General features: G+C 45.4%; 1 protein-coding gene across 1 annotated transcript in view; it reads right to left on the reverse strand.

The window, feature by feature from the left end:
- Window positions 1–13,440, reverse strand: part of LOC306917595 (neuropilin-2-like) — a 127,268-nt gene that overhangs the window by 18,200 nt on the left and 95,628 nt on the right. Inside the window, exons 13-15 of the mRNA XM_079495891.1 lie at window positions 8,747–8,827; window positions 7,894–7,986; window positions 1–43 (exon numbers count right to left, since the gene is read on the reverse strand). The exon at window positions 1–43 is cut by the window's left edge and continues 223 nt beyond it. Coding sequence (XP_079352017.1) covers window positions 1–43; window positions 7,894–7,986; window positions 8,747–8,827 — 217 coding nt within the window. The remainder of the gene's footprint in view (window positions 44–7,893; window positions 7,987–8,746; window positions 8,828–13,440) is intronic.

The following is a 13,440-nucleotide window of genomic DNA, read 5'->3' on the forward strand; positions in this document are numbered from 1 at the left end:
GCCGTCTTGGGGCTGGCTTCCACCGACAGGTAGCTGTTGAGTTCTGGACACACGGAGAGAGAGAGAGAGGCAGACGCATATGAATCCAGTGTTCATTTCAATATGATAGTGTTAGCCCATTTTGACCTGGGATCAGATTCTAAAAATGTCTTCTACATCCTGACAGTTATCTGAAAAACCCATGTTTCTGTGTCAGTGGTTCTCAAACATTTTCATGTCAAGGACCCCCAGAAATATATGTAATTGGCCGCCGGCGCCGACCCCTATCTGGAAATATGCTGTTCCCCAGAAGCAAAGATTTGAGTTAAAAACATTCACTCTGAAAGAATATATTCAAAGATTTGTGCCACATTTTCACGATTTTTCAAAAATACAAGCTCCTACAAGCTCGTAGCGTGCCACTCGGTGGCGCGCTATGAGCATGTAGATCTGCTATTTTTCAATAGCTAAATTATAACATAATGTTTAAAACACCAAAAGGGGTTAAGCCAATGAATTCCACCCCACAGCCACACACACTACCATGTGCATGCTGTCGGTTGTCACTGCTGTTGAATCCTACCGGGTCACCTGCCAGTGAAGGAGTCCTACTCCTCTCCCACCCACCCCCCAACGCTCCCCGCTGACAGGTGCCACCACAGCCCATAGGAAATAGAATTGAATAATAGTGACAAATATCACCCTCCCTGTCCGGCGTCCCTCCACCGGACGTGGACCATTTTGTGTTTGTATATAGACGCTCGACAGTGTGCAGCTATACTTTACCACATAGCGCCACCCGAGTGCCCACAAGGGTCCATTTCTAAAGGGCTGAGATGCTGCGCGTAAAGGGAGATGAAACCATGAGCTTATATAAAAACATGGCAGGCTGCATCTGAGCAACACAGCTACAACTGATCAAATTAACGGCAAGTGTGTGTGTGTGTGTGTGTGTGTGTGTGTGTGTGTGTGTGTGTGTGTGTGTGTGCGTGCGTGCGTGCGTGCGTGTGTGCGTGAACGTGCAAGCACTGACCAGTGGCACATCCATGGCTGTGGGCACACGTAAATCTAACACACCCATTATTAGTGTTATTAGTTGCAGCTGCTTTGCTCACCAGGCCTGCCATGTTTTTTCTTTTCTTTTTTTTTTTTTTTACTGCTGCTGTTGTTTATACCTGAACTGGAAAACAAATGACAAAACCGGCCTAGAGTTTCATGCCCCTCAAGCTCATTCCAGCGCTATATCGTAACACAAAAGCACCCGTTTTTTAAGAGGCTTTTGTCTTTTGGTTTAGTTTAGCTTATTTGAAATGGAAAAAGAAAAATACAAGGTTACAGCAGTTTGAGGAATTGAGGATCTATATTTCTCTCCACCCTCTCTCTCTCTCTCTCTCTCTCTCTCTCGCGCGCGCGCGCGCACGCACGCACACGCACACAACAGACCCATAGAGATACAGATCGCATTCGAATCTCAGCCGCTGCCGTGAAACAAAAGGCCAACCAATCAACAATTACCAACAATTACCAACAATTACTAACAGTAACATTGTCAGGCGCACAATGGAGGGGGGATGTCGACGCATAAACACACGCCTAACAGAAGAATGGAGCCCCGTACAGTCAGAGAGACCACCACTCGGAGACGTCGCGCAGCACTGATTTACCCCCCCCCCCCCTGTTCCTCTCTCCCTCTGCTCTGGTCTAACCTCTTCCAGGTGAAGTGATTTGGACAACAGCATATTATTGTCCAGAGGAACGTCACCGAGGCCCAAGACGTCTGTTTACGCCCCAGAGGATGTTTGCTCTGCTCGCCTGGAGAGACCCACACCAATTCCACTGGGACACAGTCACACAGCATATTATGAATGGAGAGCCTGTATGTGCTGTGTCTGACTCTTGTTTGTGTGTGTGTGTGTGTGTGTGTGTGTGTGTGTGTGTGTGTGTGTGTGTGTGTGTGTGTGTGTGTGTGTGTGTGTGTGTGTGTGTGTGTGTGTGTGTGTGTGTGTGTGTGCGCGCGCACGCAATACATTGTGTATGTTAATAATGAGATCTCGTGACGTGTGTGAGAGAGTTCCTTAATAGCAAGGTGTCTGGGGAGGAACTTCATAAGTGGTTCCTGTGGGAAAATGTCCAATATCAACAATTTGCTGATTAAATCACCTCTTATAGGAAGTGTGTGTGTTTGTGTGTTTGTTTGTGCATGCGTACGCCTATACGTGCGCGTGCGGTGCTTGTGTGCATGTGTGTGTCGGTGGGAGTCAGACAGCACGTGGGACAGTGTGTGTGTGTCCCTTGGCCTTTTCACACACCTGCACCTCGTGTGCGCCGTATAGTGCATGTTCAGTGTGTGTCCACGTGCATCATAAGAGCCCTGTGCATATCTGCGTTCAGCTCACCAAACGCTACTGTGACTCCATGAGCCATTTTATCGACCGTCTTTAAACCACAATGAAGCCCTGTTCTGAGCATGTCACAATAGGCGAAAACTATTATGTCGAAATTAGGCGAACGTTTGTCAAACACACATACACGCGGTTGTTGAAAAGACAAATATCTGGCACGAATCGACAAACATACGGCAATAATAGACGGTCATTTGGTATACATTGCCTATGGACAAATTGCCCGTCTAAATGTTGTGAGATTTCTTTTTCTCGGCTATTTTACGCTACTTGACATACAGCAGCGACGAATGCACGGCTAAAGAGCTTATCGATCCCACTCGAGGCCTCCGAGCCCCTGTCAGCTGGGCGGTGGAACGCAACATCGTCAGGCAGCACACCCACCCACCTACCCCCCCCCCCCCCCCCCCACCCCCCGACCTTCCCCCATCGCTCTGCCTCCTGTTTCGGCAGACAGCTCATAATCTCCGCCGGCCTCGCTCTGATGTATGTACAGGATGGAAGGAGCGCTATTAATCCATTTCACACAGCGGCGGAGTCCCGCAGCGGCCAAGCAAACAAGGCCTCAATCTGTGAAGCCCTAGTTAGCAGGTTCCCGCTAATGGGCTTTTTGTGGGGGTGGCGGGCGGGGAGGGGTGGGGGGGAGGGGTGGGGGGGGATGTTGTACAATGCTTAAAAGCACCACTCGGAAGATGTACGAGACGAGATGCGGTGGTGGAACATGCTCTGATGTATTACTCATGTAACTTTCCTCTTCTGTCTCGCGTACTATTCCACAATCTCCCGAATGCTTACAAACAGAATCTTAGAACTACACCGAGTAATGAAGCTGCCATTTCCGCGCTCGTGAAGATATATTTTAAAATATCTTTACATTTAACTTTTTTAATATCCGTTTCTGCTAAAGCAGCAAGCTATATATGTTTAGATTATTTCTATTTAGATTGGGATATACATTTGCAGACTGTAAGACGAAACAGAAGTGGGGAGGAGGCTCCACTTCCTTATTGCTTACTCATGATAGAGCTTCCGTTGCTCCAGATGGTATGACAGAAGTGCTGATTTTGTTATTTATGTATTTACCATTGAGCTAATAGAGACTTGCCTGCTGTCAGATCCTGTCTAGGTAAGACATGACCTTTGACACGTTATCTAAATGTCTCAGTGTCCGAGTGTCTGCCCAGCTGGGACTGGGAGGCCGGGGTTTGATCCCCGGCCGGGTCATACCAAAGACTCTGGGAAAATGGGACCCCAATGCCTCCCTGCTTGGCACTCATAGCATCAAGGGTTGGATTGGGTGGTAAAGTCCCTGCGTCATACTAGCGTCATGTCCAGGGGGTGTACTCGTACATCAAGCCGTATCACGCTATGAGCCCCTATGAGCGTCAAGTAAAAGCTCAGACAGGCTTACTTAAAAATGTCTCAATGGAAGAGCAGGGAGACAAAATACAACCTCCCCAATTATTGTATAAGTTATATATTGTTTTATCATACTCCTCTACCATACATATTGTATAAGTTATATATTGTATTATCATACTCCTCTATACCATACATATTGTATAAGTTATATAGTGTTTTATCATACTCCTCTATACCATACATATTGTATAAGTTATATATTGTATTATCATACTCCTCTATACCATACATATTGTATAAGTTATATATTGTATTATCATACTCCTCTATACCATACATATTGTATAAGTTATATATTGTATTATCATACTCCTCTATACCATACATATTGTATAAGTTATATATTGTATTATCATACTCCTCTATACTGTACATATTGGACAACATACAATTGTATTCATCAAAAGGTTACACTAGTGCCGCATTATTAACCCATTTTGACCTGAGATCAGATTCTATAAATGTCTTCTACATCCTGACAGTTTTCTGAAAAAGCTATGTTTCTATGTCAGTCGTTCTTCGATTTTTCAAAAATAGCAGATCTACAAGCTCGTAGCGTGCCACTCGGTGGCGCGCTATGAGCTTGTAGATCTGCTATTTTTCAATAGCTAAAGTATAACGTAATGCTAACACCAAAAGGGGTTCCCGCCCAAAATGGGTTAAAGTAAAACAGAAATGCAACTGCTGTTACAAGTAAAATTCCTTGATTCAAATTTGTACTTTGAGATAATACATTAGATTAAAAATAGCCTACTAAATAGACAATTTGATGTAAAATGAAGAATATATACTAGGTTGAAGTGGGTATCATTTTTCTCGTCACATCACAGGTTTACAGGCATAGAGCAGTGGGTGAAATTAGTTTTTGTGCGAGCTCCAGCTCTTTGATGGACACGCTGAGCGGTACTATTAATTGGGGTTAGACGTCAGAAATAAAGCCCAAAAAAATGGGGAATGAGAATGTGTTTCAGCGTCAGAGGGTACAGGAACAGGTATTTAACCCATTTTGGACTGAGGTCGATTAAAAAAAAAGCTTCTAAATCCTAACATTTTTCTGAAAAACCTATTGCTCAGAATTAACTCTATTGGGCCACGGACCCCCATCTCAAAATATGTAGTTCCAGGGACCCCCCGAAGCCAATATTTTAATTAAAAATGTTTGCTCTGAAATATATATTCAAAGATTTGTGCCACATTTTCACGATTTTTCAAAAATAGCAGACCTACAAGCTCGTAGTGCGCCACTCGGTGGCGCGCTATGAGCTTGTAGATCTGCTATTTTTCAATAGCTAAAGTATAACATAATGCTTAAAACACCAAAGGGGGTTCCCGCCCAAAATGGGTTAATAATTGAAGGATCATAATTATCCGTGGTCTGACTGTGCTGGCTGTGCCTGGCAGTAGATTTTTCTTTTTTTTACATCACTGATCATACTTTTCCAAAAGCACAGTACATCTGTTTGATGTTCCAGGGGATCCAGTTCACTTCAGGACAGTTACTGTGTGAACATTAGCTTGCAGAGACTTGAAACGTGAGAGATGGCGTATCCCACAGTGCTTGCCCAAACGCTGGGAACGGGACCCGTTTTGGGGTCGGTTGCAGACCCATTTTTATGGGTCGTGAGTATGTTTTATGTATTTTTGTATTTAAAATGTTGTGTTTTCTACATCTTTTTCTATTATTTTAAAATTCTTACATTTTTTTTAAATATATATACACACACAAATAAAGAATCTAACATTCTTTTAAAGAAATGCCATCAAACAAAATAAAAGTAATTCAAATGTACTGAAATAGCAGATCTACAAGACCTGAAATAGCAGACTACAAGAACCTTATACTGTAGGTGTGCTATTTTCAATAGTTTGGGTCACGGGGAGGCCAGGGAGACGTCACAGTTATTCTGGGTCTTGAACTAAAAGGTTTGGAAACCTTTTATCCACCATAGTGATCTCCATGACGTGCTTATTTGTCTTGTGAAAGTTAAGTTATGGCATAATGGACTTTATGGAGTCGCTTGAATGGATTTCAAACAAATCGTGAATTGGTTTGAAAAGTCTGGCCGAAAAACCGCCCCTCGAGAAAAGATTGATTAGGAAATGAAATTCATTAGCCTACTTTGACTCAATTATTCAGGTTAGAAGTGTAAAGTTTTAATGATTATGGAGAAAGTAGACAGACACAGTCTGAAAATAAAAGCTATTCATGGACATGGTGATTATACGATATACTATGAATTGATAATGGTCCTTTAAATGTCGCTCTCAATATATTCTCAGTTTTCAATGTAATAGAAAAAAATCACACCCCTGTGAACTGAGCGGTGCAGGCTGCTCAACACCACCACTGGCTGGCTGTCGTTATAGAGCTCAGTGTGAATGGCCCTTTAGGCTAGCGTACAGTACAGACATACACACGCAACATTTCCATCTGGGGGCCTACAGGTCCCGCTTGAGACATAAAAAAACGCCTGACCGGCTCGTCACACGATTTGTCTGGCGTGTCGTGCCGACACACGGGACACCAAGGGGTTAACCCATTTTGACCTGAGGACGATTCCACAAATGTCTTCTAAATCTTGACAGTTTTCTGCAAAAAACTATGTTTCTATTGTCAGTCGTTCTCAAACATTTTCTTGTGAAGGACTCCCAAAAATATATGCCGATCCCCATCTGAAAATATGTTGTTCCAGGGACCCCCCCCCCAGTAGCAAAGATTGTAGTTAAAAACATTCGCTGGGAAAGAATATATTCAAACATTTGGGCCACATTTTCACGATTTTTCAAAAATAGCAGACCTACAAGTTCATAGCGCGGCACTTGGTGCCGCGCTATGAGCTTGTAGATCCGCTATTTTTCAATAGCTAAAGTATAACATAATGCTTAAAACACCAACGGGGGTTCCCGCCCAAAATGGGTTAAGAGCCAGTAGCTCTTCTTATTAAAGTTTAGTTGGGGAACGGGGAGATTCCAGAGAGTGAGATGCCATTCCCTGCTCGGCCATTTTAATGCTCAGCCATTACTGCAGGCGCATACCCTCCCGATGAGGATCACCGAGACTTCCATCTGCGCCCCTCTATCTTGAAGGAATAATGACTCACTTTTCCTTTCATACACCCTCGCGGTTCACAAGTGAAGCCGTATTCATAAAAGATACAGCAGATGTTTTTTATTCTGCTGCGACAGGGATTTATGCTTTTGGAGCCTTTACTATGGATATATATTTTCGTTTTCCGTTTTTTTTGTGGCTTTCGCCTTTATTTTATATTTTTTTATGGAGGGACAGACAGTAGGCTGACAGGAAATGGGGAGAGAGATGGGGGGGGGAGACATGCAGTGAAGGCCGTCGGGATCGGGAGTCAAACCCGCGGCACACTGCCAGACTGGATTACCAGCCAAGGTGCCTGGACCGCTGAGCCAGGCCTATTTTCTCTCTTCTAGCGGTGTAAAGGGACCAATAATATGCCGGCGTTACTTTATCCAACCAGCGTTTGAAATTCGGGTTTCAGCTTCACCCAGCTGCGCAGATTTTAACGATCAATCAATTGTGTTCTGGCTTGAATCAATGGAACTAACTCACTTTTTTAATTTTACTTTATCATTTAAAAACATACATTTTTGGCCAATCATTTGACGGCCCTCTCGCTAAATATCCTTACGGCCCACCAGTGGACCCACAAGTTGAGAACCGCTGGCCTAAAGTTTATTTCAAGTCAAATCAATTGTGTTGGTCAACCTCGTGCTTACACCAAAATAGAGGGTATGCACGTGACATCATTAATATACCCTGAAGTTATGCAGGAACACCTACTGAGTGGCAAAAAAAACCCTACTTTCTGGCCTTGACATCCAAACAGAAAAGTCTTATCTGATTGTATTATTAAACGCCGTTAAACGACATTAAACTCACTTTGCCACTGGATTTGCCACTGAGTTTATGCAATGTGCAAACCCCTCTATACAGCCGCATAAAAATGGCAGCAGACGGTAAACCACATAAAGTAAAAAACAAGAGCGTGTAATGTCCGCAGGGTGTGATGGAATTAAAGCAGATCTAAACGGTGACCGCGGTGGGGTGAGGGTCACTCACCGTGGTGGTGCAGGGACCACAGGAGAGGCGCGTTGGGGTCGTGGGTCCACCCACACAGGCCCTGCTCAAAGTCACACGCACCATGGGAGCCTGCTGCCGGGGACCGCCGGGGGGAGGGAGAGAGAGAGAGAGAGGAAATCACTGTCAGTCATTTCAGAGAACAGAAGAAATGTTCACCACCGTCTTGCTTTGAATGGAGATGTTACAGTTACTTATGCAGTCATTGTTTTTACATAGAACATCGTCCACTTTAGCAGTATTGTCAAGTAACTGCGTGTATAGTCGACCGATGTACTTGAGAACTATTTCAAAGCACCTTTACTTGACTTCCGCTATACATGTTGTATTTTCGCACCACTGCATGTCAAACACATTTTTATTTGACAGCTTTAGTTACATTACATGGCAGAGTAATTCTTCAAAAGTTCTTCAAAAAATAGCCAGCTATTTTCGAATAGCAAAAGTATCCAAAATAGCACTTCAGTTGTTAATGATCAACAATAAAAGTCAACTAGCATGATATATACAGTATATACTTCTGAAATGGGAATTCTGCATAATGAGTACTTTTAATTTTGCTATACCTTTTGGTGCTAGCATTACTGTATGTTATGCTTTAGCTATTGAAAAATAGCAGATCTACAAGCTCATAGCGCGCCACCGAGTGGCGCGCTACGAGCTTGTAGGTCTGCTATTTTTGAAAAATCGAAGAACGACATAGAAACATAGCTTTTTCAGAAAACTGTCAGGATGTAGAAGACATTTTTAGAATCTGATCTCAGGTCAGAATGGGTTAAGTATGTTTTCAAGCTAATCCAGTTGTACTCCCAGTGAACGTAGACGTAGATCTCACCTGTCGTTGACACGGAGGCGGTGCTGGTTTCCATGCCGGCGGGCAGGGTGGGCGTGGCCGTGTCTGCCGGGGTGCTGGTTTCTATGGAAACAAGGGAAAAAACACAGGGCTCGGTCAAACATGAGGTCAAAGTTCAAAGCCAATCAAGGCAGGCAGTGGCCAGAGGTCATCAGTCAGGGAACCGGTCACATTGAAGAGAGGCCCCTGAGGGGTCTTCAAATACCCTACATGTCGAGGACCACCATACGTGTACATTCTCAGAGTTACAGACCCATAAGGGTCCATTTGTACTCTCAACGGTTACAGACCTGTAAGGGACCACTTTGTTTTGTAATAATAATCAAAATCTACAAAGTAACTAGTAGCTAAAGTTGTCAAGTCGTAATGTGCAATATTTGCCTCTGAGATCTAGTGAAGTAGACCTGAAACCGAGCCGTAGCGCAACATGGAGAGGTTTGGAGACAACTCTTGAAGCCGTCAGACGTGCTTCATGGCACGGCTCGTTTGGTCTAAAACTAGTGTGGCCGTAAAGAGTGTGATGTCATGGTCCCGCCCCCTCCTCCTGTCTCCGACCAATCGCATCCATCCCACCCACAGCGTGAGATCCTGGCAGAGAGAGCCAGGCAGAGATAGCCGCCAAGGGGGGGCCCCTGTAGTCCCCGGGGGGGGGGGGGGGGGGCCTCGACGTGTTGTGTCTGCATCTGTCTCGCACGCACGCACGCACGCACGCACGCACGCACGCACGCACACACGCACACACGCACACACACACACACACACACACACACACACACAGTGGCTGATGGATAGACAGGACTAGTTCAACTCCCCTCGACCTTGGACAGAAAGATCACACTCCAGGCCTCTCACTAGCAGTCTCTCGCACACACACGCACGCACATGTACACACACACACATGCACACACACACACGCGCCCCCCTGTGTGTTATTGAGTGGCTGCCTCCCCCTCAGTTCATAACTCATACATACGCCATCGGGAGGGGAGGAGGTTCTGCAGAAAGTGAGAGGTGATGACTTCTTCTGGCCTCCCCGACATGCATTCAAACACACATGGATCAGCCTCCACCACAAACAACACGCACACGCATCAATCCCGAGCGATACGCTCATTAAAAAACACACATGCGGGAAGACCCGCCCACGCACAGATGCACGCACGCACGCGTGCACATTTGTATTACTGTAGTTGTGAGGACATCAACATTTTCGGGCGTCCTTTTTAAGAATGGCATCGTTTGCCATTTTTTACCCTAAAGCCGAAGATACAAGCTCACAATGTGTCACAGGGCGATGCGTTGTGAGCTTGTAGATCGGGTATTTTCGGTGCATGACAAAAAAAATGAACCCCCTGGACCTAACCTTTAAATGCCTAACGCTAACCTCAATATTGTCCTAATTGTAATCCTAAAAGGCCCAACAAACCGCACCAATGATTCACCATGCAACTCCTTGCAAACGGTTGCGAGTAGTTGCATGTAAGCATTATCCCCCAATGGCTGTAGTTGCAAGGAGTTGCATTGGTGTGACATGTCCTTAAAACTGTTTTGTTGCAAGGAGTTGTTGCATTGGTGTGGTTTTGGCCTTTTAACTCTAAAAATCATTTCCCCCACGCATAAAACAAATTCTCTTATGAGACATATCACACATGTCAATTTCTCAAATTCTGCAATCACAAGAATAGCAATTCCCGTCTGTACATGCACACACACACACACACACACACACACTCACTCACTCACTCACTCACTCACTCACTCACTCACTCACTCACTCACTCACACACACACACACACACACACACACACACACACACACACACACACACACACACACACACACACACACACACACACACACACAACACACACACACACACACACACAGACACACAGACACACACGCACACACACACGCACGCACACACACACATGTTGAGCAGACACCGGTAGGAATGTGCAGAGGGTATAAAGCTCTGCGTTATGAGGAGCAGATGGGTGCTACACCATGCTGTGTTATGCAACGGCGTGTGTGTGTGTGTGTGTGTGTGTGTGTGTGTGTGTGTGTGTGTGTGTGTGTGTGTGTGTGTGTGTGTGTGTGTGTGTGTGTGTGTGTGTGTGTGCGTGCGTGCGTGCGTGCGTGCGTGCAGACGTTTCGGGTCACGCCGTCTTTTCAGCCATAACTCATCTCATGTCCAAACTGGGACCGTCCACAAGAGAATCACCCACGCCTCGCCTCGCCGCCCGCCCAACGGGGGGAAGACTTTCCTGTCGGCTATTCTCGTCCCGCGGATTCTTTTTAAAACACAGCTGTGAACGTTTTGACTCCTTCCTTCTCTATTTCACGTTACATCGGAAATATGCCACGACGACGTAAAAAATATAATGCCTGGTGATAAGATACGGGTCAAATAGTAAATAAATCATCGCTTTTGGAGGTCCAGGTTAGTGGGTTAGGCCTCGTGGGAACAGAACTACAGACAGCATACGTTTATACGAAAACAAAGAGTTTTAACGTTTCAAGGTTCTATAGTCTTCGCGGGTGAGTGAATGCATGGCCGATGCATTTCGGTACCCATGTCATTTTGAATAAAAATATTGCTGCCCACCACCGCCGCCAAGGTTGTGAGTTTGAATCTACCATGGTCCGTCCGGCTCTTTCGAGCGTCTATATACAAACACCAGCCTGTCAGGCAGGGATTGTTGGCCAGGAGGGGTAGGACGGACGCTCGGCGGGGGCTCCTCACTGGCAGGTGAGTCAGTATAGGATACTGGAGGGGTAGGACGGACGCTCGGCGGGGGCTCCTCACTGGCAGGTGAGTCAGTATAGGATACAGGAGGGGTAGGACGGACGCTCGGCGGGGGCTCCTCACTGGCAGGTGAGTCAGTATAGGATACAGGAGGGGTAGGACGGACGCTCGGCGGGGGCTCCTCACTGGCAGGTGAGTCAGTATAGGATACAGGAGGGGTAGGACGGCCGCTCTGCGGGGGCTCCTCACTGGCAGGTGAGTCAGTATAGGATACAGGAGGGGTGGGACGGACGTTCGGCGGGGGCTCCTCACTGGCAGGTGAGTCAGTATAGGATACAACAACACAACACAACACATATAAATGTGTGTTGGGAGGAATCAACTGGCATAAAGACTACATTGGAGAGAAAAATGGGTACAAAAGCAAACGAGCAAACAAAACGAAAAACACACTTATGTGGAAGGGTCATTGTGAAAAATATATCTGTGAAATATACCTGTCAAATAGGCCAATAACTGTAAAAAATAAAAATAAGAAGAAAGAAAGAAAGAAAGAAAGAAAGAAAGAAAGAAAGAAAGAAAGAAAGGAGAAAAAAAAGCAAAACACTTGAAAAAGTTGAAATCTAGCGTCCCTATTTGAAGGCATTTCACAAAAGAAATGTAAAATGCAACACTAGTCTGTAGCATTTTCCATAACAGTATTTTAATTTTTTCATTATAGGAACGTTTAGATCGAGACCGCATGACACACAGATAAGGCAGCTCTTTCCAAAAACCAATACCCGATCAAACAAATATATATATATCATGTTTAAGTGGTTGAGCTCCGAATATCAATCAGCACTCCATGTGCAGTCATTTGCAAAGAAACAATCTGTTTCGCTCAATGCGTCGTGCCTTTGATCAGGGCAACTGTAATGGAAGACACTGCTGTGTTCTTACATACATCCCCCTAATCGTTCGGCCTGCTTCGTCTCAACTCAGGGCCTAACTCGAACAACCGACATTGTGTTTCTCTTTTCGCCGACGTCCCTCCCGGTGACATCATGGCCGAGCCGAGGCCTATAGCGCTCGCTGACACGCTCGCCAGCACGCAGACATCTGGAAGCAAACATCTGGAAGCGAGGCCCGGGCCGCGACTGGAACACATCATCGCCTGTCGAAGCGGCAGCGACCGCCGAAAACCTCGTAGTTCTGTCTTTCTACTTTTTCAAGTTTCTTTGTACCTATTTTGGACTGAGGTCGATTAAAAAAAAGGCTTCTAAATCCTAACATTTTTCTGAAAAACCCATGTTTCTATGTCAGTGGTGCTCAACCTTTTTCATGTCAAGGACCCCCAGAATTATCTCTATTGGGCCACGGACCCCCATCTCAATGTAGTTCCAGGGACCCCCACAGAAGCCAATATTTTAGTTAAAAATGTTCGCTCTGAAATATATATTCAATGATTTGCGCCACATTTTCACGAAATAGCAGACCTACAAGCTTGTAGCGCGCCACTCGGTGGCGCGCTACGAGCTATGAGCTGTGCCTATACTTTTTGCAAAGGGTTAATAAAGTATTCAATCAATCAATCAATCAATCAATCAATCAATCAATCGTGTGTCGGTGGTGTTTCAGAAATATTGAACCAATGAAAAGCACTAACAAGAGCTTGCGACTATATAAGAATAACTAAATTAGATGCATTGGACCATAGGTTATCCCCCCCGACCCCCCTTCGATTCCCAGAAAAAGTAACGGTTTTAGACATACGAGGTTTCCACGCGACCTCAGCGCCCGGCGTATCCTTTAGTGGTGGTTTCAGGCCCGGGCGGCGGCAGCCATCAGCGCTTTAACACCACGCAGACCGAAAAAGGCAGCGTTTGCTCAGCGCTCACTCAACACATGCTTTGTTGTTGCAAAAACAAACAATGAGCAGAGAAA

Source organism: Electrona antarctica (assembly GCF_951216825.1).
Source record: "Electrona antarctica genome assembly, chromosome: 24".
NCBI lineage: Eukaryota > Metazoa > Chordata > Actinopteri > Myctophiformes > Myctophidae > Electrona > Electrona antarctica.